Raw genomic sequence first — 22552 nt, forward strand, 5'->3', positions numbered from 1 at the left:
TTATTGGAGACTGAAAATGAGCTTCCACGACTTGAAAGACTAGCAGCCACAGTACAATATTACCAAATATAAAGATGATACAAGAAAAATATGTTAATACTAATTACTAATAACACCAACCTGTTTTTAAATGTATGTACAGTATATTGCTTTAGCCTTTTAAAAATATATATCTGTATATATGTATCATCAACAATTATGCAAATTATATAATGAAATCATTTTGGGGCAATCAGGTTCGTGAATTATATTTATTAATTTGTTGATACTTGCCTTCATTTGTGGACTTTTAAAGTAATTCTGTAAAGACAGAATTGTTGTTAAATTAAACTGCTTTCACTTCCGACCGTTCATAGGGGGCGTGGCCTAACTGGGTATATATAAACACATCCTTCCCGCCATTAGATAAACGTTCACTTTCTGCCGCTTGGGATTTATTTGTAATCGCCGACATGCCGTCCAAGCCTGCCCCGATCAAGAAGGCCGCCAAAGCACCCAAGAAGGTTCCGGAGAAGGTGGCGGAGCCGGTCCCAGAGCCAGCGGTAGTCCCGGAAGCCGCCCCGGTCGAGGCCCCACCACCCGAGCCCGCCGAAGCTGCTCCGCTCCCTGCTGACGTCGAGGCCGCACCTGCCGGAGCTGCTACCCCGCAGGAGGGTGAGGGTGAGGCCGCAGCTGCTGCCCCGGTGGCGGAGGGGGAGGACGCGGCGCCGGCTGACGGTAACTTGAGTGATGATGGATGTACGCTCGTCACCAACATGAGTTTTTAAAATACTTATTTTACGTTTAAAGTTAATGTTGGAGACTCTTAAAGGAAGTTTTAGACCATGGAATTTAACCTTATTTATATCAAACCCCTCCATGTAAACTATCATCAGTAAGAATAGTGAAGGAAAATATATCTTATAGTTAACATGTTGCTTGAATGAATATCTTTTATCAATTGTGCAATGTTTAAACTGGCCAGGACTCTCATGAAAAAGAGGTTTTAATCTCAAAGTAAAAACATAAAAATAAACAACTTGTTGACCTTTACCATGGGCAAAGAAATGTGCATCAAGTATTAACTTACATTCATCAAACTGACAATGACATGTTTGTAGGATTATTGACTAAAATATGGACGTGGGAGGAGTCTAATAACCTTGAGGAGAGTTTCCAATATTGGGTCCATCCCCCCTCCACCATGCCGCCACGCCTTTAAAATAACTACATTGGCCTACAAGAGAAAAAGGACAACTTCTAAAATAAGTAACATGTTGTCTTAATTCAGGGGTTCCCCAAGTGTTTGACTTGGGGGCCACATTGGTTTAAAGGATTTTGGCAGGGGGCATGGCTATCTATTTATATTGTTTGTGGAGGATACTATATGACAATCAATCAAAGTTAAAATTTATATAGCCCTTAACATCAAAGGTATATATATATATGTATATGTGTGTATGTGTGTATATATATATATATATATATATATATATATATATATATATAATATACGAATAATATAAATATATTTTACATTTAGGTTAAGTCAAGGAACATATGCTTTATACAGTCTGATGGCTGTCTGTATGAAGGACCTCCTGTGTCCTTCCGTGTTACATTTTGGGAGTCTGAGCCTTCTACTGAATGTGCTCATTCTCTCCGCAAGGTCCGAGTGTAGTGGGTGGTAGGTAATAATGGCTAGGAGTTTTGCAAGGCTTATTCTCTGCCAGAGAGTGTAGCTGTGGTTAGAAAAATAGTGACAGAGAATAGAACAAAGATTGACATTTCAGCCCTTAACTCAACAATGAGTAGATGAGTGTTATGTGTGTATATATATATATATATATATATATATATATATATATATATATATATATATATATATATATATATATATATATATATATATATATATATATATATATATATATATATATATATATATATATATATATATATATATATATATATATATATATATATATATATATATATATATATATATATATATATATATATATATATATATACATACACACAGTGTTTCCCACAGGTCAGGCATCTATTTGTGGTTGTGTGGTCGGGCGGCGGGGATGGGGGGTGGCGGCGGCAATGACCAAGAAGAACACGGAGTTGGAATATAATTACAACACTTTATGTACATATTTATAAACATATTTATGTAATATTTATATAATATGTAACTCGAAGCTCCATTCAAAGACAGTCCCATTACTTTTATTAGCGGTCGAGCGAGTCAAAAGCGGAAAAAAAATATATATATATATTTGGCGCAGTGAGGAGAGTGGCCGTGCGGAACCCAAGCGCCCCTGGTTCAATTCCCACTTAGTACCAACCTCGTCACGTCCGTTGTGTCCTGAGCAAGACACTTCACCCTTGCTCCTGATGGGTGCTGGTTGGCGCCTTGCATGGCAGCTCCCTCCATCAGTGTGTGAATGTGTGTGTGAATGGGTAAATGTGGAAGTAGTGTCAAAGCGCTTTGAGTACCTTGAAGGTAGAAAAGCGCTATACAAGTACAACCCATTTATCATTTATTTATTTATATATATATATTTATTTTATTTTTTATTTTTTATTTTTTTTGTGGCGGCTGTAATTCTTTCGTGGGGGGCCGCCACGAATAAATGTGTGGGAAACCCTGTATATATGTGTGTGTGTGTGTATATATATATATAATATATATATATATATATATATATATATATATATATATATATATATATATATATATATATATATATATATATATATATTTGAGTCTTAACCACACCACGCTCTACCCCAGACCATGGCCCCCCACCTCCCGAAATCGGAGGTCTCAAGGTTGGCAAGTATGGTGTATGGATGGATTGATGGAAAGGGCAGCCGTGCCAGAAACCTGAGGGTTGCAGTTTCGCTCCCTGCCTCTTGCCACCCAAATCACTGCCGTTGTGTCCTTGGGCAGGGCAGGACACTTCACCCTTTCTCCCAGTGCCGCTCACACTAGTGACTGAAGGAATGAAGGGTGGTGGTCGGCAGGACCGTACTGGCAGTCCCGCCTCCATCAGTCTACCTCAGGGCAGCTGTGGCCACAAATGTAGCTTACCACCAGCAGATGTGAATGAATGATGGCTTGTCACCTCTCTGTGAAGCACTTTGAGTCTCTAGAAAAGTGCTATATTAATCCATTATTATTATTATTATTAATAATATTGCATAATATGTATATATTTTTGTGTGTGTGTGTGTGTGTATATATATATATATATGTATGTATGTATGTATGTATGTATGTATGTATATATATATATATATATATATATATATATATATATGTATATATATATATATGTGTGTGTGTGTATGTTAAATTTGATAAAGTCAGATACAAATTAGGCAAACAGAGTAATTATCCAGTAAATATTACCATCTCCTTCAACAAGATGAATTGTATGACATGTATGCACAGGTCAGATTTCAATTAGAAAATTAAAAAAATATTTATATTTTAATTTGGGACGTCCCACATGCACATTGTAGATGCTAGTGGGCCTGGTCTGTGTTAAACAGCTGTAGACTTAAACATAAACTACATCAATGTGACTTTCCAGCTAAGTGCAGATGTGAATATCTCTGTTTCTTACTTTATTTTAACACTTGTTACTCTAACTTTAAAAAGGTAATCCATGTCTCAGCTTCATTGATCTAGTAATTAACTGAATATCTTCATCAGTCACTAACTTATTGACAAAATATTAATTTCAGTTGAATTAAAACCCTGGTAGGGTCTCCCAAGGCAAACAGGTTCTAGGTGAGGGATCAGACAAAGAGCAGCTCGAAGACCTTTATGAAGATGAAAAATCATGGACCCAGATTTCCCTCGCCCGGACGCGGGTCACCGGGGCCCCCCTCTGGAGCCAGGCCCGGAGGTGGGGCACGATGGCGAGCGCCTGGTGGCCGGGCCTGTTCCCATGGGGCCCGGCCGGGCACAGCCCGAAGAGGCAACGTGGGTCACCCCTCCAATGGGCTCACCACCCATAGCAGGGGCCATAGAGATCGGGTGCATTGTGAGCTGGGCGACAGCCGAAGGCAGGGCACTTGGCGGTCCGATCCTCGGCTACAGAAGCTAGCTCTTGGGACGTGGAACGTCACGTCACTGGGGGGAAAGAGCCTGAGCTAGTGCGCGAAGTCGAGAAATTCCGGCTGGATATAGTCGGACTCACTTCGACGCACAGCAAGGGCTCTGGAACCACTTCTCTCGAGAGGGATTGGACCCTCTTCCACTCTGGCGTTGCCGGCAGTGAGAGGCAACGGGCTGGGGTGGCAATTCTTGTTTCCCCCCGGCTCAAAGCCTGTACGTTGGAGTTCAACCCGGTGGACGAAAGGGTAGCCTCCCTCCGCCTTCGGGTGGGGGGACGGGTCCTGACTGTTGTTTGTGCTTATGCACCAAACAGCAGTTCAGAGTACCCACCCTTTTTGGGAACACTCGAGGGAGTACTGGAAAGTGCTCCCCCGGGTGATTCCCTTGTCCTACTGGGAGACTTCAACGCTCACGTTGGCAACGACAGTGAAACCTGGAGAGGCGTGATTGGGAAGAATGGCCGCCCGGATCTGAACCCGAGTGGTGTTTTGTTATTGGACTTTTGTGCTCGTCACAGTTTGTCCATAACAAACACCATGTTCAAACATAAGGGTGTCCATATGTGCACTTGGCACCAGGACACCCTAGGCCGCAGTTCCATGATCGACTTTGTAGTTGTGTCATCGGATTTGCGGCCTCATGTTTTGGACACTCGGGTGAAGAGAGGGGCGGAGCTTTCTACCGATCACCACCTGGTGGTGAGTTGGCTGCGATGGTGGGGGAGGATGCCGGACAGACCTGGGAGGCCCAAACGCATTGTGAGGGTCCGCTGGGAACGTCTGGCAGAGTCTCCTGTCAGACAAAGTTTCAATTCCCACCTCCGGAAGAACTTTGAACATGTCACGAGGGAGGTTCTGGACATTGAGTCCGAGTGGACCATGTTCCGCCCCTCTATTGTCGAGGCGGCAGATCGGAGCTGTGGCCGCAAGGTAGTTGGTGCCTGTCGGGGCGGCAATCCTAAAACCCCTTGGTGGACACCAGCGGTGAGGGATGCCGTCAAGCTGAAGAAGGAGTCCTATCGGGTCCTTTTGGCTCATAGGACTCCGGAGGCAGTGGACAGGTACCGACAGGCAAAGCGGTGTGCAGCTTCAGCAGTCGCGGAGGCAAAAACTCGGACATGGGAAGAGTTCGGGGAAGCCATGGAAAACGACTTCCGGACGGCTTCGAAGCGATTCTGGACCACCGTCCGCCGCCTCAGGAAGGGGAAGCAGTGCACTATCAACACCGTGTATGGTGCAGATGGTGTTCTGCTGACCTCGACTGCGGATGTTGTGGATAGGTGGAAGGAATACTTCGAAGACCTCCTCAATCCCACCAACACGTCTTCCTATGAGGAAGCAGTGCCTGGGGAATCTGTGGTGGACTCTCCTATTTCTGGGGCTGAGGTCGCTGAGTTAGTTAAAAAGCTCCTCGGTGGCAAGGCCCCAGGGGTGGACGAGATCCGCCCGGAGTTCCTTAAGGCTCTGGATGCTGTGGGGCTGTCTTGGTTGACAAGACTTTGCAGCATCGCGTGGACATCGGGGGCGGTACCTCTGGATTGGCAGACCGGGGTGGTGGTTCCTCTCTTTAAGAAGGGGGACCGGAGGGTGTGTTCCAACTATCGTGGGATCACACTCCTCAGCCTTCCCGGTAAGGTTTATTCAGGTGTACTGGAGAGGAGGCTACGTCGGATAGTCGAACCTCGGATTCAGGAGGAACAGTGTGGTTTTCGTCCTGGTCGTGGAACTGTGGACCAGCTCTATACTCTCGGCAGGGTTCTTGAGGGTGCATGGGAGTTTGCCCGACCAGTCTACATGTGCTTTGTGGACTTGGAGAAGGCATTCGACCGTGTCCCTCGGGAAGTCCTGTGGGGAGTGCTCAGAGAATATGGGGTGTCGGACTGTCTTATTGTGGCGGTCCGTTCCCTGTACGATCAGTGCCAGAGCTTGGTTCGCATTGCCGGCAGTAAGTCGAACACATTTCCAGTGAGGGTTGGACTCCGCCAAGGCTGTCCTTTGTCACCGATTCTGTTCATAACTTTTATGGACAGAATTTCTAGGCGCAGTCAAGGCGTTGAGGGGTTCCGGTTTGGTAACCGCAGGATTAGGTCTCTGCTTTTTGCAGATGATGTGGTCCTGATGGCTTCATTTGACCGGGATCTTCAGCTCTCGCTGGATCGGTTCGCAGCCGAGTGTGAAGCGACCGGAATGAGAATCAGCACCTCCAAGTCCGAGTCCATGGTTCTCGCCCGGAAAAGGGTGGAGTGCCATCTCCGGGTTGGGGAGGAGACCCTTCCCCAAGTGGAGGAGTTCAAGTACCTAGGAGTCTTGTTCACGAGTGAAGGAAGAGTGGATCGTGAGATCGACAGGCGGATCGGTGCGGCGTCTTCAGTAATGCAGACGTTGTACCGATCCGTTGTGGTGAAGAAGGAGCTGAGCTGGAAGGCAAAGCTCTCAATTTACCGGTCGATCTACGTTCCCATCCTCACCTATGGTCATGAGCTTTGGGTCATGACCGAAAGGATAAGATCACGGGTACAAGCGGCCGAAATGAGTTTCCTCCGCCGTGTGGCGGGGCTCTCCCTTAGAGATAGGGTGAGAAGCTCTGCCATCCGGGAGGGACTCAAAGTAAAGCCGCTGCTCCTTCACATCGAGAGGAGCCAGATGAGGTGGTTCGGGCATCTGGTCAGGATGCCACCTGAACGCCTCTCTAGGGAGGTGTTTAGGGCACGTCCAACCGGTAAGAGGCCACGGGGAAGACCCAGGACACGTTGGGAAGACTGTCTCCCGGCTGGCCTGGGAACGCCCCGGGATCCCCCGGGAAGAGCTAGACGAAGTGGCTGGGGAGAGGGAAGTCTGGGTTTCCCTGCTTAGGCTGTTGTCCCCGCGACCCGACCTCGGATAAGCGGAAGATGATGGATGGATGGATGGATAAAACCTAATTCTCCTGCACTTTGACTCCTTGCACCTTTGTGCTGATGCCGTGCAGCACTAATTATAAAAGACAATAGAATGTTGCATACATGTATTATTATTATTATTAGCTGTCACCATGTTCTCACCTTTCTGCTGATCAGTTGGATGAAACAAGTATATGTGAGATGCATACGAAACAATTTGATTCTGCTGTAAATGACATCCACGCCTGTTTAGCTGAAGCTGCTGAGGCCGCCGAGCCTGAAGAACCTAAAGCACCTTCACCTCCGCCACCTCCACCTAAAGGTAACCTTATTCAGTCTCCAGTAGAAGCTGTATCCATAATGACAGAACGATTTCTGCCGCCCTGCAGAGCCAACCAGCGCCCCTGTAGATCTGTTTGTGGAGGACAAGAACGACACCTCAGTTGCCATCATCTGGAGCCAGCCGGAGGTCATCGGACTGTCAGGCCTCGATGGGTACATCATCGAGACCTGCAAGGATGCAAGTGAGTCCTTAGTCAGTGTCAAGCACACGTCACAAGGTGATGTTTACACTAGTAGGCTCACCTTTTCAATCACTGGCAGCAGATGCCTGCTTTTTGCTCTCTCACAACTTGAAAATGATGAAGAGATTTTAAATAAAGAGCCTTTCTGTTGCTTCTCTAAAGTACAGTCATAAAGAGACAGGAATGAAGTTGTAATATAACATTAATTTAAGTTTTAATGTTACCGCAATAACATTTTAATGTTACAGGAAAAAGGTCATCATTTGAGAATGAAAAAATATCACAAAAATAAAAAAGTTTTAATTTTAGAACAAAGTTGAATTACAAAAAAGCTGTAATGTTCGAAAAACCTAGTCTTCATTTGAGAACGATGTTGTTAAAAGAATAAAGTCGTAATCCATCCATCCATTTTCTACGGCTTGTCCCTTTTGGGGTGTCGGAGGGTGCTGGAGCCTATCTCAGCTGTATTCGGGCGGAAAGCGGGGTACACCCTGGACAAGTGACCACCTCATCACAGATAGACAGACAACATTCACACACTAGGGACCATTTACTGTTGCCAATCAACCTATCCCCAGGTGCATGTCTTTGGAGGTGGGAGGGGCCTGTCCCCAGGTGCATGTCTTTGGAGGTCGGAGGAAGCCGCAGTACCCGGAGGGAACACACGCAGTCACAGGGAGAACATGCAAACTCCTCACAGAAAGATCCCGAGACCGAGATTTAAGTCAGGACTAATCAGGACCTTCGTAATGTGAGGCACAAGCACCGACCCCTGATCCACTGTGCTGCCCGTAAAGTCGTAATGTTACAAAAACAAAGTTGTAATATGAGAGTAATGTAAAACAAAAGAGCCTTAATGTTAGAAAAAAAGATTGATATAAAAATGATGATAAAAGAATAAAGTTTTAATGGTACGAGAAAAAAGTCATAATCAGAGCTTGAATTTTGCCGCGACGGCCCGCGTCATTTGCCGTAATGCCCAAAAAATTGAACGTTTGCGCCAAGAACATGATGTAATGGCCCATGACTTTTTACTTGTTAAAAGAGGAGGACATAACAGTAAATGGTATAATGATAATTTGCAATAATTCCTGACGGTTAGTAATAACGTTTAATATTTTAATGGCCGAAAAATTGTCATTTATTAATGCATTTTAGGCAACAGGAAGTCGGGCGCATGCACATTAGCAATGTTTGGCTTGATAATTGTGGCGGACTAACTACACAGACTATGCTGCAGAGATTTCAACTAGGAGTAAACAGAGCCAAGTGCTTTGTTTAACGTCATTTTCCCTCTCTTCCCGCTGGGTGTTTAAGAGTGTGTTTGGATGGAGACAGGTGTGGAAAATATTGGAGACAGACACACTTGTCCCCACACAAAGTACACCGCGAAGGAGAATACTATTTGATGTTTTGCAGCAGGCAATGTCTCGTGAACGTTGTCACAACTTGTTTATAAAGTCTTTACTTTGTTTACTGGGATGTTGACTCCTCCTTTATTTACCTGCAAACTGTATCAGTGTTCAAATAACATCAATACTAGCTTTAATGTTTTGTCATCTCATCGATTTGAACGCTGGCTGTGAAGATTGTTTATTACATGGGTGAGGTATCACTCCAGGGTTTTTTTTGGTTGGCCAAACTGTTGTACTGAAACACTACGGAGGCGTTAGAGAAGAACAAAGCTTGTTTATTAGACTTCATCTTTATTAGCCAAACTGCTTTGTGTTTTATTTTGATATCAAAAAGTAAACACCAGGTTTTGTTTACATCGTGTTTTTTTCATATCGCTCCAAAAATCATTCATGTGAAATAATTGTGTTAATGTGTTGTTGTGTATAGTTAACTCTTATAGGACAAATTTCGGCTCAAACTCATAATTGATCTGTCCCAATACATCATCTACATCTACATATAAATGTACATAAAAAATTAAATACAAAGTCTATCAAAATGTAAAAATAGAGATAAAGGCATCATGTAATTACAAAAAGCTGACAAGTTGATGTTGTTAAAGAATAAAAACACCTAATATTTGTTTATAAATATATCGGTAATGTTTAACTATAGTCTTTTTATTAGACATTACAAATGACATGATGGTATGACGTGCACACCCCAACACTGCTTTACCTAACAATCAGTAATCATGATTTCAATATTGATAACAATAATCTTAATTACTTTGGCCATAATTGGCAGTCCTTGATCTTATACATGAACACTTTATACTAGGGGTGTAACAGTACGTGTATTTGTATTGAACCGTTTAGGTACGGGGGTTTCGGTTCAGTTCGGAGGTGTACCGAACGACACGGACATAAGTAGCGCGCCGCACGTTGTGTAAACAATGCACACCGAGGCACCATGGATTGATTTTCGTGGACCCCGATTTAAACAAGTTGAAAAACTTATTAGGCTGTTACCATTTAGTGGTCAATTGTACGGAATATGTACTGTGCTGTGCAATCTACTAATAAAAGTTTCAATCAATCAAAAAAACAACACACGGCATGCTAGCAACGACTGGGCTATGAAAGACTGACCACACCTCCTCTTTTCACGGGATATGTCCTCTTTGCGGAGCTGTCCAGGTGGAATTTCTTAAATGCCTCGAATATCCGGCACTTTGAGTTATGGTTGCGTGTATTTTCAATGTACGTTCAGGATTAAGAAGGGGTTAAAACCAAAAAAAAAAAGTGGTGCACGCAGTGTAACATTCGTGAGGGCGGGTCAGAGACAGAGAGCGAGAGAGTTATGATAAACGTGCATGCGTCGCCAGGCTCTGCTTTTTATCCTTTGATTAATCAGATTTTATTTTTCATTATCTATAGCAGGGGTGTCAAAAGTGTGCCCCAGAGGCCATTTGCGGCACACAGCTAATGTTTTAAAGGCCCACAGCACATTCTAAAAATACTATTAAAATAAACAAAAACAAACAAAAGTGAAATAAAAAAGCTTAAAGGCTAAATGTAATTTAGAAAAAGTTGCAACGTTGACTAATAAAACAAAGCTGTTTTTTTTTTCTTTCAAACTGTCATTGCTCAAAACATAATATTGAATTAAATCAATGTTATTATGAATTATTGACCTATCCAAGTTTCCGATTACTTCACATCAAATATTCCACTAAGAAAAATATTTTTGGTGGAAGATTTAGCAAATTTGTTAAATAATGTTCAAAAAATTTATATTTTGTTTTTTTTCTTACTGTACCAAAAATTAACCGAGGTACGTACCAAACCGAAATTTTTGTGTACCGTTACACCCCTACTATATACATATCCCGCCTCGAAAGAAAATGTTTGCTTTGGTGTCCTAAAATATGAGCCAACATTTGCCTTTACCTTAAAAAGTTAAAATTTGAGGCCAGCATAATGGTACAAAAACAAAGTTGTATTATGAAAATAATGTAAAAAATAAATAAATAAAATTATGTTAAAAGAATAAAGTCGTAATGTCAAGAGGAAAAAGCCAAAATTTTACAGAAACAGGTGTTGAACCAGCAGCACATTCATGTTGTCATGCCGTTTCCTGTGTGCCAGGTGTTGAACAAGCAGCACACTTACCTGAAGGACATCTGTTTAATGTAAACAAACATGTTTTAGCACAAGCGAGGCACTTGCTCATATTTCCAGGTGAGCCTGTTGATGGATTCCATCAGTGCTGCCACTTAGCTGCAGGTGTGTGTATCTTTCAAGTATGAAAAAGATGGCCACACTGGAAGCCCCACAAACCCATTGATAAGCAGTTTTAACTGGTTTCAGCCATGTTGGTCTGCATCTGTCCCTGAGGCGCCAGGGTCAGGCTACCGTATTTGGTGAGCCCCCCTGCTCAAGCAGAGCATCACTCGGGGGGTGGGGGGGGGGGGCCGGCATCTCACAGCAGCACCTGTTTTTAGACCCAAAGCTAATCTGAGAGTACAGCGCAAGGTCGATTAACGACATGCAGAAGAATGTTGTTTCACACATTTCCTGATTAAGGTCTTGAGCTACAAAAGAAAGCTAGCATTGATGTTGTCACGTGTAAATGTTAAATAAAAAGTGAATACAATGATTTGCAAATCCTTTTCAACTTACATTCAATTGAATAGACTGCAAAGACAAGACATTTCAAGTTCACACGGAGAAACTTTATTTTTTGCAAATGATCATAAACTTAGAATTTAATGGCAGCAACACATTGCAAAAAAAACATTTTTACCAGTGTGTTACATAGCCTTTCCTTTTAACAACACTCAGTAAAGGTTTGGGAACTGAGGAGACACATTTTTGAAGTGGAATTATTTCCCATTCTTGCTTGATGCACAGCTTAAGTTGTTCAACAATCTCCCTTCTCATATTTTAGCCTTCATATTGCACTATACATTTTCAATGTGCAATGTCTGGACTACAGGCAGGTCAGTCTAGTACCCTCACTCTTTTACTATGAAGCCACGCTGTTGTAACACCTGGCATGGCTTTATCTTGCTGAAATAAGCAGGGGCGTCCATGATAACGTTGCTTGGATGGCAACCTATTTTGCTCCAAAAACTATGTACCGTTTAGCATCAAATGTGTCTTCACAGATGTGTAAGTTACCCATGCCTTGGCCACTAAAACACCCCCATACCATCAAACATGCTGTCTTTTACACTTTGACCCTAGAACAATCCGTATGGTTCTTTCCATCTTTGGTCTAGAGGACACGATGTCCACAGTTTCCAAAAACAATTTGAAATGTGGACTGTTCAGACCACAGAACACTGTTCCACTTTGCATCAGTCCTTAGACGAGCACGGGCCCAGTAACACGTTTCTGGGTGTTGTTGATAAATGGCTTTGGCTTTGCATAGTAGACTTTTAATTTGCTATTACAGATGTAGCGAACAACTGTAGTTACTGACAGTGGTTTTCTGAAGTGTTCTTGAGCCCATGTGGTGATATTCTTTACACACTGATGTAGCTTTTTGATGCAGTACTGCCTGAAGGATCCAAGGTCATGTGCATTCAATGTTGGTTTTCGGGTTTGCCGCTTACGTGCAGTGATTTCTCCAGATTCTCTGAACCTTTTGATGATATTACAGAGCGTAGATGGTGAAATCCCTAAATTCCTCGCCATAGCTGCTTGAGAAATGTTGTCCTTAAACAATTTGCTCAGGCATTTGTTGACAAAGAGGTGACCCTCGCCCTGTCCTTGTTTGTGAACGACTGAGCATTTCATGAAAGCTGCTTTTATACCCAATCATGGCACCCACCTGTTCTCAATTAGCCTGTTCACCTGTGGGGTGTTCCAAATATGGCTTCGATGAGCATTCCTCAACTCTCTCTGTCTTTTTTGCCTTTTGTGCCAGCTTTTTGAAACATGTTGCAGGCGTCAAATTCCAAATGAGCTAACACTTGCAAAAAATAACAAAGTTTCCAAGTGTGAACATGAAATATAGTGTCTTTGCAGTTTATTCAATTGAATATAAGTCAAAAAACATTTGCAAATAGTTGTATTTACCATTTACACAACGTGACAACTTCACTGCTTTTGGGTTTTTATATATTGCAAAGTCAGAAAGTCCAACAGTTCTTGGTGTAACTGATGAAAACCAGGGATTTGGATATTTTAATTCATGACTCTCGTAACGCCGCTCAACAAATGCCGAACTAAACCCGACTTCTCCTCCCTCCAGCTGAGGACTGGAAGGCTGTCAACGAGGAGCTGCAGAAGTCCTGCCGGTACGCCATCAAGAACCAGACTACTGGGGACCGCCTGAAGATCCGCGTGGTGGCCGTGAACGCCGGCGGACGAAGCCCGCCCGTCGCCCTCCCTGAGGCCGTGCTTGTGAAGGAGGTCGCCAGTAAGACCTGACAATTACTAGAAAACATCTAAACACACCTCTTATTGCAAACATACAGTAAATACCACCCTGTACTCTCTGTAGTTGAGTAACCAAACAAGTGGTGGCGCTCTATAAGCAGCTAAAAGTAAAGTAGAGATGTGTACTCCCAGTACAGCTTTTAGAACCATCACAAACTACACTACTTCTAAATGTTAGTTGCTTCTTTAACTAAACTACATCATATAAATACAAATGATATACATTGAAAACAACTTTTTTGAAATGTATTAACTTCATCTAACAAATGAATGGGTTAACTCTCTGGGAGCTTCTGGATTGTATAGCCATGGAGTCGCTCCAAGAGAAAAATAGTATACTGAGTGTTTAGAACATGTTTTGATTCATGTTTATTTCTTATCTTTTTGCTCAACTATTTACTTAAGTTTTGTGAGATGTCCCATCTAGTTCCAAACAGCAAATGTTCTCTTTTGATCCAAAATGAAACCTTGAAATTACAGAATGCATGATTATATTGTCATGACTGTACAGTTAAAATTGTAGTTTTGTGTCCTCATTATACCTCAATTGCTATAAACTCTGTAATCTGACAGCAAAACATATAACTGCATCTAAAGTGACTATTACTTAACTTATCTTATCTTATTGCTCATCTTATTCATGCTTTGTCATTACACCTTAGCTCTTTAACATTTATTGAGTGGATAATAACTCATGTTTTGAAAATATTTTTAAAATAAATAAACTTGACATAATTGAATCAAATGGGCATTCAAAGGGTCAGGATGAAAAAAAAAACATGATTTATTCGGACTTTTGTTAATTATGAGATTTGAGCAAAAGAAGTAGAAAAAATATGAATCCAAAATGTGTTTGTGTCCCTGAGGATTTTTCATCTTTATCCTTTATTTTGGAAAGTATTTGAAATGAAAATAATAATAACACATTTTATTTGTAAAAGCACTTTACATTGAACAAACAACCTCAAAGTGCTACAGTGCATTTAAAAAACAACGCTAGTACCACAAATAGCTGCCCCCAACAAGTATAATAAATTGTAAAAAAAAAAACTAGAACAGCCGAATAGCTAGAACAAGCACACATATATCTAAAAAAAAAAGGCTTTTTGTATTTTTATTTAAAAAAAAAAAAAAAAAGTTTTTTTTAAAAGCATCCACAGTCTGTGGTGCCCACAGGTGGTCAGGGAGAGCGTTCCACAGACTGTGAGCGGCGGAGCAGAGAGCCCGGTCTCCCATAGTTCGGAGGTTGGAAGAGGTCAGTCAGCCTGTCATATTGCAATTAAACGTGCAAAGAAAATCATAAAGCACACTCATTAAGTTATGCAACCAAAGCTATGGCCAAAAATACAACAAACATGTACCTCAAAGAACAAAACAGTCTCCAATGTACTATGCAAAAGAATTAACTTCTTGTGGAATATTCCAAAGGGGTACGTGATGTTACGGTAACAGGACTGAGTCAAAACCTAGGGATACCACTTAAGTGTGCATTTTACCTAAAAATATGTTTTAGCTCATCTTGGGCAACTTTATTTTATTGTTGACAAGAAGATCAGACTTTTCAGCACAGAATCCTTAAATAAATTAAATTTAGCAACCTTGCATTTACACTAATATCACATATTCCCAGGGTGCAAATGCCACAGATTCAGTTGAAACAGCCAGGAGTGGTGTGTTAGAGTTCATGGATTGTGAAGCCTTGAAACGAGATCCAAGTGTGTGTCGACAACCATGCTTAACATGATGCATGCTGGGAGAAGCTCACATTGTAGGCATGGTCATCATCAAAGGCTTTTTTAAAGAGCAAGATGTGTGTCACTATGGGCTGGCCTGCAAATCATGGTTAGCGTAATGGAGGGACGACAAACACGTCGTGGCAGGCAGTCCAGGGATATGACAGATTTTATTTTTCATTAACGGCTCCGTTACCGGCTTAGATGCCTTTGGAAGTGGGTGGGGCGTCCGAGTGTTTGGCACAAATGAGCTGAGGTCATTTGGATGCTGGTCTGTGGGGGGTGCTGACACCCGGATCTCATGACACCCTCAGATGGTTTTATCCCACAGACTTTCTAATCTGTCCTAATTGAAGCGACAAAACGGCAAAGTATTCCCGCTTATTGGCACCTTTGCCCTGCTTGGTGGTCATGTGAGAGTCCACAGGTGACACAGCCTCTGCTGTGAGGAGCTCACACGCGCACTATTTTAAGTCCTGACAAATGTTGCTGCGGTGAACGCAGCAGGTGGGGCCCCCAGTGAAATGTAGTCAAAATACTGGACTGTAAACATAGTTGTAACTACTTCGAAGCATGCTAGGATAATATTTGTTGTGTGCATGAGGGTTAGCGTAGTTTGGACCAGGGTTTTTCAACCTATCTTTGAGCCGGAGGCAGAAAACATAAAAAGAAACTCAGTAAGTACATTTTATTTCCAAAGCACTTTTCACAGATAAAATCACTAAGCGCTGTACAAAACATAGGTGAAGTAAAACAACAATTCAATGAAAACAACAACACCATAACAAGGATACAAAGTGGATTAAAAATGATAGTTAAAAGGGGCATTAACTAAAAGCTTTACTAAAAAGAGAAATTTTCAGATGTTTCTAATTTCACAAACTTGAGACAAACACGCTATCTTCACAAACCTGACACTTAACATGCTAACTTCACAACAATTAAATGAAAACAACAGTGGCAACATCATAAAAAAGGATACAAAGTGGATTAAAAATGATGTTAAAAATGGGCATTAACTAAAAGCTTTACTAAAAAGAAAAGTTTTTAAATGCTTCGAACTTCACAAACATGAGACTTACATGCTAACCTCACAATTCAATGAAAACAACAGGGGCGACATCATAAAAAAGGACACAAAGTGGATTAAAAATGACGGTCAAAAGTGGCATTAACTACAAGCTTTACTAAAAAGAGAAGTTTTCAAATGCTTCTAATTTCACAAACTTGAGACAAACATGCTAACTTCACAAACCTGTGACTTAACATGCTAACTTCACAACAATTCAATGAAATCAGAGGCACCATCATAAAAAGAATACAAAGTAGATGAAAAATGATAGTTAAATGGCACATTAACTAAAAGCTTTACTAAAAAGAGAAGTTTTAAAATGTTTCTAACTTCACAAACTTGAGACTAACATGCTAACTTCACAACAATTCAATGAAAACAGTGGCAACATCATAAAAAGGATACAAAGTGGATTAAAAAATATGGTTAAAAGGGGCATTAACTAAAAGCTTTACTAAAAAGAGAAGTTTTCAAATCTTTCGAACTTCACAAACTTGAGACATTGTGCTAACTTTACAAACTTTAGACTAATATGCTAACTTCACAACTATTCAATGAAAACAGGGGCAACATCATAAAAAGGATACAAAGTGGATTAAAAATTATAGTAAATAGGCACATTAACTAAAAGTTTTACTAAAAATAGATGTTTTAAAATGTTTCTAACTTCACAAACTTGACAAACATGCTAACTTCTCAACAATTCAATGAAAACAACAGGGGCAACATCATAAAAAGGACACAAAGTAGATTAAAAATGATAGTTAAAATGCACATTAACTTAAAACTTTACTAAAAGAAGTTTTCAAATGCTGCTAACTTCACAAACATGAGACTAACATGCTAACTTCAAAACAATTCAATGAAAACAACAGGGGCAACATCATAAAAAGGACACAAAGTAGATTAAAAATGATAGTTAAAATGCACATTAACTTAAAACTTTACTAAAAGAAGTTTTCAAATGCTGCTAACTTCACAAACATGAGACTAACATGCTAACTTCAAAACAATTCAATGAAAACAACAGTGGCAACATCATAAAAAGGAATTCAAAGTGGATGAATAGTTATTGTTATATGGCACATTAACTTAAAAGCTTTACTAGAAATAGAAGTTTTAAACTTCACAAACAGTAGACTAATATGCTAACTTTACAAACATGAGACTAACTTGCTAACTTCACAGCAATTCAATGAAAACAGATGCAACATCATTAAAAATTAAACAAAGTGGATTAAAAATGATAGTTAAAAGGTGCATTAACTAAAAGCTTTACTAAAAAAAGAAGTTTTCAAACACAGTCAAGATCACAGAGGGACTGGTGCCAGTTGTTCCAGAGTCTGGGCGCTATACCCTGGAATCTGAGCCCTACCATGCAACTGAAGAGTAGGGGGGTAACAAGTCAGTGATGTACTGAGGGGCCCCACCGTGCAACTGAATAGTAAGGGCATAACAAGTCAGTGATGTACTGAGGGGCCCCCCCATGCAACACACGCAAAGTCGGGACTAAAATTTCCAAATGAATTTGACTGGAAGTCAAAGAAGACTGGATAAATATGGTTTGTTCTGGGTGATCTCTGCTCCACATGCTTAAGTCTTTGCTGTCTTCCAGTATTCTGTATTTGCTTACTTTGCAGCCAGTCCAGTTTTAGTTTCATTCTGCGTAGCCTTCCCTAAGCTTAAATGCCTCTTCTTTGGGCACTAACCTTTTTGTTTATTTTTGGTTATAAACATTAGATACTTTTTTTTTACTTGCACGTTTTTTGTGAGTTTACGTGTCTGAAATTGTATCTTTCTTTCCAAAATTGAGGGTTGAAGGACTATAATTCATTTGTTTGTGAATGGTTATTTTCATTGTTGTTTCCCAACAATCTGTCGTTTACCACTCTTCTGTTTTAGATCGCCCCAAGGTCCGCTTGCCTCGTTTCCTGCGGCAGAGATACGTGGCTTACGTTGGGGACAAGATCAACCTAACCGTGCCTTTCACCGTATGCCCTAAACTCTTGTGTGCTGGCCCTGCGGACTGCAGCGTGTGACGTGTGACTCTGTGTTTCAGGGCAAGCCCAAGCCCGTGGTAAGCTGGACCAAAAACGGGCAGTCTTTAGACCCAAAGAGGGTGATGGTCCGCAGCTCGGATAGGGACAGCATCCTCTTCATCCGCGCGTCCGAGAGGGAGGACTCTGGTGTGTACGAGATATGTGTGAAGGTGGAGGACTTTGAGGACAAGGCCTCACTCACCCTTCAGATTGTTGGTATGTTGACAGGCCCACACTATTGTTCAACATTTTGTTTCAGTTTTCTCAACAATCTTCATGTTGGAATGAAGATTGTTGAGCTACAGACACTTCTTTGTGTGTCTGTAGCTTTTACGCAAATTAGCTGTTTGGCCACACCTTTCTCAAACAGTGTGTAGCGCTATTGTGTACTTTATATACTATTTGTATTCACCGTGCATCTGGAAAGTGTTCCCAGGGCTTCACTTCTTCCACATTTTGGTTAGACTAATTCATTTTCGAACCTCGGATTCAGGATGAACAGTGTGGTTTTCGTCTTGGTTGTGGAACTGTGGACCAGTTCTATACTCTGGGCAGGGTCCTTGAGGGTTCATGGGAGTTTGCCCAACCAGTCTACATGTGCTTTGTGGACTTGGAGAAGGCATTTGACCGTGAGAAGGACCCTAGTCAGGGATGTGACCAAGTAGGGCTGGGCGATATGGCCTTTTATTAATATCTCAATATTTTTAGGTCATGTCACGATACACTAAATATATCTGGATATTTTGCCTTAGCATTGAATGAAAACTTGATGTATATAATCACAGCAGTATGATGATTCTATGTGTCTACATTAAAACATTCTTCTTCATACTGCATTAATATATGCTGCTTTTTAAACTTTCATACAGAGAGGGAAATCACAACTAAGTCAATTTAGCAAAAGTGTATTTATTAAACAGTTGTTAAGCATTGGCACAAACATTCATGTCATTTCAAAACAAAGTGCAAGATTGTCAGATATATTTTAAAACAAGCTATTAGTGCAATTTTGTGCATGATGTCACTAAGATGACATATCAAAACAACACTAAATTAAAGTGAACTTTTTCTACAGAACGCAACTACAATAGTTTAAAACAAAGTGCACTTTTGTGCATGATGACTGTCAAAAACTGACAAATAAAAATGAGCTGCATAATAGGTTCCTGCGGACGTTATCTCCTTCTGTTGTTGACTTTTTTTCTTTATACGGTGTTGATGTGGAAATAGTTGCTTCGGCATTTTGTTGGTGTGGCATCGGCCGGAGATGTTGACATGCGGAGTTTCAAGCACTCTTCATTCTCTGGCGGTTGACTTTTCAAATAATGCCACATTAGCAGTGCTGCTACTTTTTGTAGCAATGCTTTTGCCGTTTAAATGTTGAAAATATTCCCGTTTGAAGCCAAACCACCGCTGGACGATGGATCCCGTGCTATTTTTCTTGGGAATTAATTCTTCCTCTATTTGTCACCAGATTTGCACTTTTTCTCTGTCGTATTACCACCCGCACCTCACCGTTAGCATCACAGCTAACGTTACCGTGTTGCTACCTCTCTGCTCCGTGGGAACGTGTGACGTTGCACATGTGACGTGTGTAAGAAGGTGGTCTTGTTTTACGTCTCTGTGAGAAGGAGAGACAAGAAAGCGTGGGAAACGCATGCAGTGTAATGCCCGCAGCTAAAAGTAACTGCGTGAGAACGTATACTCCAATATCACCATACAGTCATTTTCTATATCGCACAGAGACAAACCCGCGATATATCCAGTATATCGATATATTGCCCAGCCCTAAGTCAGACTGCTTTGTCCCTGTTTGGAAAGAGAGACCAACAAAGGCGAGGGTCAGCGATCCTGATTGGCGGACATGACTGCCACTCAAATGTTGTCAAGTTGTCACACTAATTAAAACCTCGATGTTGCTTCGATGTCAAATAATTCTGCAGCCCTGATATTGTTTTAGCGATATTTTATGGGACAATTTATCTTCTAGCAATATTAGCTTAGGCCACTGATCATGTCCATGAAGAAGGTTTTGGTAACCTGGAACAATTTGTACAAAAGCCAAAAGCAGTGAAGTTGTCACTTTGTGTAAATGGTAAATAGAGAATACAATGATTTGCAAATCCTTTTCAACTTATATTCATTTGAATAGACTGCAGCGACAAGATATTTCATGTTCACTCTGAGAAACTTTATTTTTTGCAAATATTAACTCATTTGGAATGTGAAGCCTGCAACGTGGTTTAAAAAAGCTGACACAAGTGGCAAAAAAGACTGACAAAGTTAAGGAATGCTCATTAAAGACTTATTTGGAACATCCCACAGATACATTTTTGCAGGGACGGCGTGGCGCAGTGAGAGAGTGGCCGTGCGCAACCCGAGGGTCCCTGGTTTAATCCCCACCTAGTACCAACCTCGTTACGTCCGTTGTGTCCTGAGCAAGACACTTCACCCTTGCTCCTGATGGGTGTTGGTTAGTGCCTTGCATGGCAGCTCCCCCCATCAGTGTGTGAATGTGTGTGTGAATGGGTAAATGTGGAAGTAGTGTCAAAGCGCTTTGAGTACCTTGAAGGTAGAAAAGCGCTATACAAGTACAACCCATTTATCATTTATTCATTTATAAACAGGCTAATTGGGAACAGGTGGGTGCAATGATTGGGTATAAAATCAGCTTCCATGGAATGCTCAGTCATTCACAAACAAAGACGGGGTGAGGGTCACCACTTTGTCAACAAATGCCTGAGCAAATCGTTTAAGAAAAACATTTCTCAACAGCTTTTTGCAAATAATTTAGGGATTTCACCATCTCCGCTCCGTAATATCATCAAATGTTTCAGATAATCTGGAGAAATTACTGCAATTAAGCGGCAAGGCCGAAAACTACATCAGTTTGTAAAGGATATTACCACATGGGCTCATGAACACTTCAGAAAACCACTGTCAGTAACTACAGTTGGTCGCTCCATCAGTAAGTGCAAGTTAAAACTCTACTACAAAGTTTCGTCGTACTTGTGCAGTGACAAAAAAAGGCTTACAGACCTACTATGCAAAGCCAAAGCCATTTATCAACAACACCCAGAAACGCTTTGCTTGGCCCCAGATCATCTAAGATAGACTTATGCAAAGTGGAAAAGTGTTCTGTGGTCTGATGAGTTAACATTTCAAATTCCAAAGTGTTTGGAAACTGTGGACGTTGGGTCCTCGGAAACAAAGGGGAAAAGAACCATCCGGACTGCCCTAGGGTCAAAGTGTAAAAGGCAGCCTGTGTGATGATATTGGGGTGTATTAGTGCCCAAGGCATGGGTAACTTACACATCTGTGAAGGCACCATTAATGCTGAAAGGACCATATATATACAGCTTTTGGAGTAACATATGTTGCCATCCAAGCAACGTTAACATGGACGCTCCTGCTTATTTCAGCAAGACAATTCCATGCCAGGTGTTACAACAGCGTGGCTTCGTAGTAAAAGAGTGTGGGTAATAGACTGACCTGCCAGTATAGTCCAGACATTGAAAATGTGTAGTGCAATATGAAGGCTAAAAAATGAGAAGGAGACTGTTGAACAACTTAAACTGTACATCAAGCAAGAATGGGAAATAATTCCACTTAAAAAATGTGTCTCCTCAGTTCCCAAACCTTTACTGAGTGTTGTTAAAATGAAAGGCCATGTAACAGTGGTAAAAACGCCTTTTTTTGTAATGTGTTGCTGCCATTAAATTGTAAGTTCATGATTATTTGCAAAAAACTAAATTAAGTTTCTCAGTATGAACATGAAATTTCTTGTTGCTGCAGTGTATTCAATTAATACAAGTTGAAAAGGATTTCGAAATCATTGTATTTTATTTTTTTTCACCATTTACCAAAGGTGACAACGTCACTGCTTTTGGCTCTTGTAAAAGACACACAGATTACCTAGACCTCGGCACAACTCTTGGGAGGTCTCCTCATCTGCTAATCTTGGTGGTTCACAGAGCTGCCAGGACCCCCCGCCAGCTTGAAGATCGTGGACACATGGGGCTTCAACGTGGCCCTGGAGTGGACCGCGCCCAAAGACAACGGCAACACAGAAATCACGGGCTACACCATCCAGAAGGCCGACAAGAAGACTGGAGTAAGTCTTGATTTGAGAAGATAGTTCTCTTGGAAAGTGATCCTGATGAAGCTGTGTCCACAGGACTGGTTCACTGTCCTGGAACACTACCACAGGCTCAACGCCACCATCTCTGACCTCATCATGGGCAACACCTACAAGTTCCGAGTGTTTTCCGAGAATAAGTGCGGTATCAGCGAGGAGTCCGCCGTCACCAAAGACGAGGCGACGATTCTCAAGACAG

General features: G+C 41.5%; 1 protein-coding gene across 2 annotated transcripts in view; it reads left to right on the plus strand.

Annotated features, from left to right (window-relative positions):
• Positions 1-387: 387 nt before the first annotated feature.
• mybphb (myosin binding protein Hb) overlaps positions 388-22552 on the plus strand; it is a 29948-nt gene continuing 7783 nt past the window's right edge. The window contains exons 1-8 of one of the 2 annotated variants that reach the window (XR_009803977.1): positions 388-717; positions 7255-7323; positions 7391-7525; positions 13184-13351; positions 18079-18167; positions 18236-18431; positions 22190-22329; positions 22393-22552. Coding sequence is in view for 1 of the 2 variants with exons in the window: in XM_061885355.1 (XP_061741339.1) it covers positions 453-717; positions 7255-7323; positions 7391-7525; positions 13184-13351; positions 18079-18167; positions 18236-18431; positions 22190-22329; positions 22393-22552 (1222 nt within the window). In the remaining variant the exon portion in view is untranslated. The remainder of the gene's footprint in view (positions 718-7254; positions 7324-7390; positions 7526-13183; positions 13352-18078; positions 18168-18235; positions 18432-22189; positions 22330-22392) is intronic. The other variant, XM_061885355.1, reaches the window with a different exon arrangement.

This window comes from Nerophis ophidion, linkage group LG02, assembly GCF_033978795.1.
Source record: "Nerophis ophidion isolate RoL-2023_Sa linkage group LG02, RoL_Noph_v1.0, whole genome shotgun sequence".
NCBI lineage: Eukaryota > Metazoa > Chordata > Actinopteri > Syngnathiformes > Syngnathidae > Nerophis > Nerophis ophidion.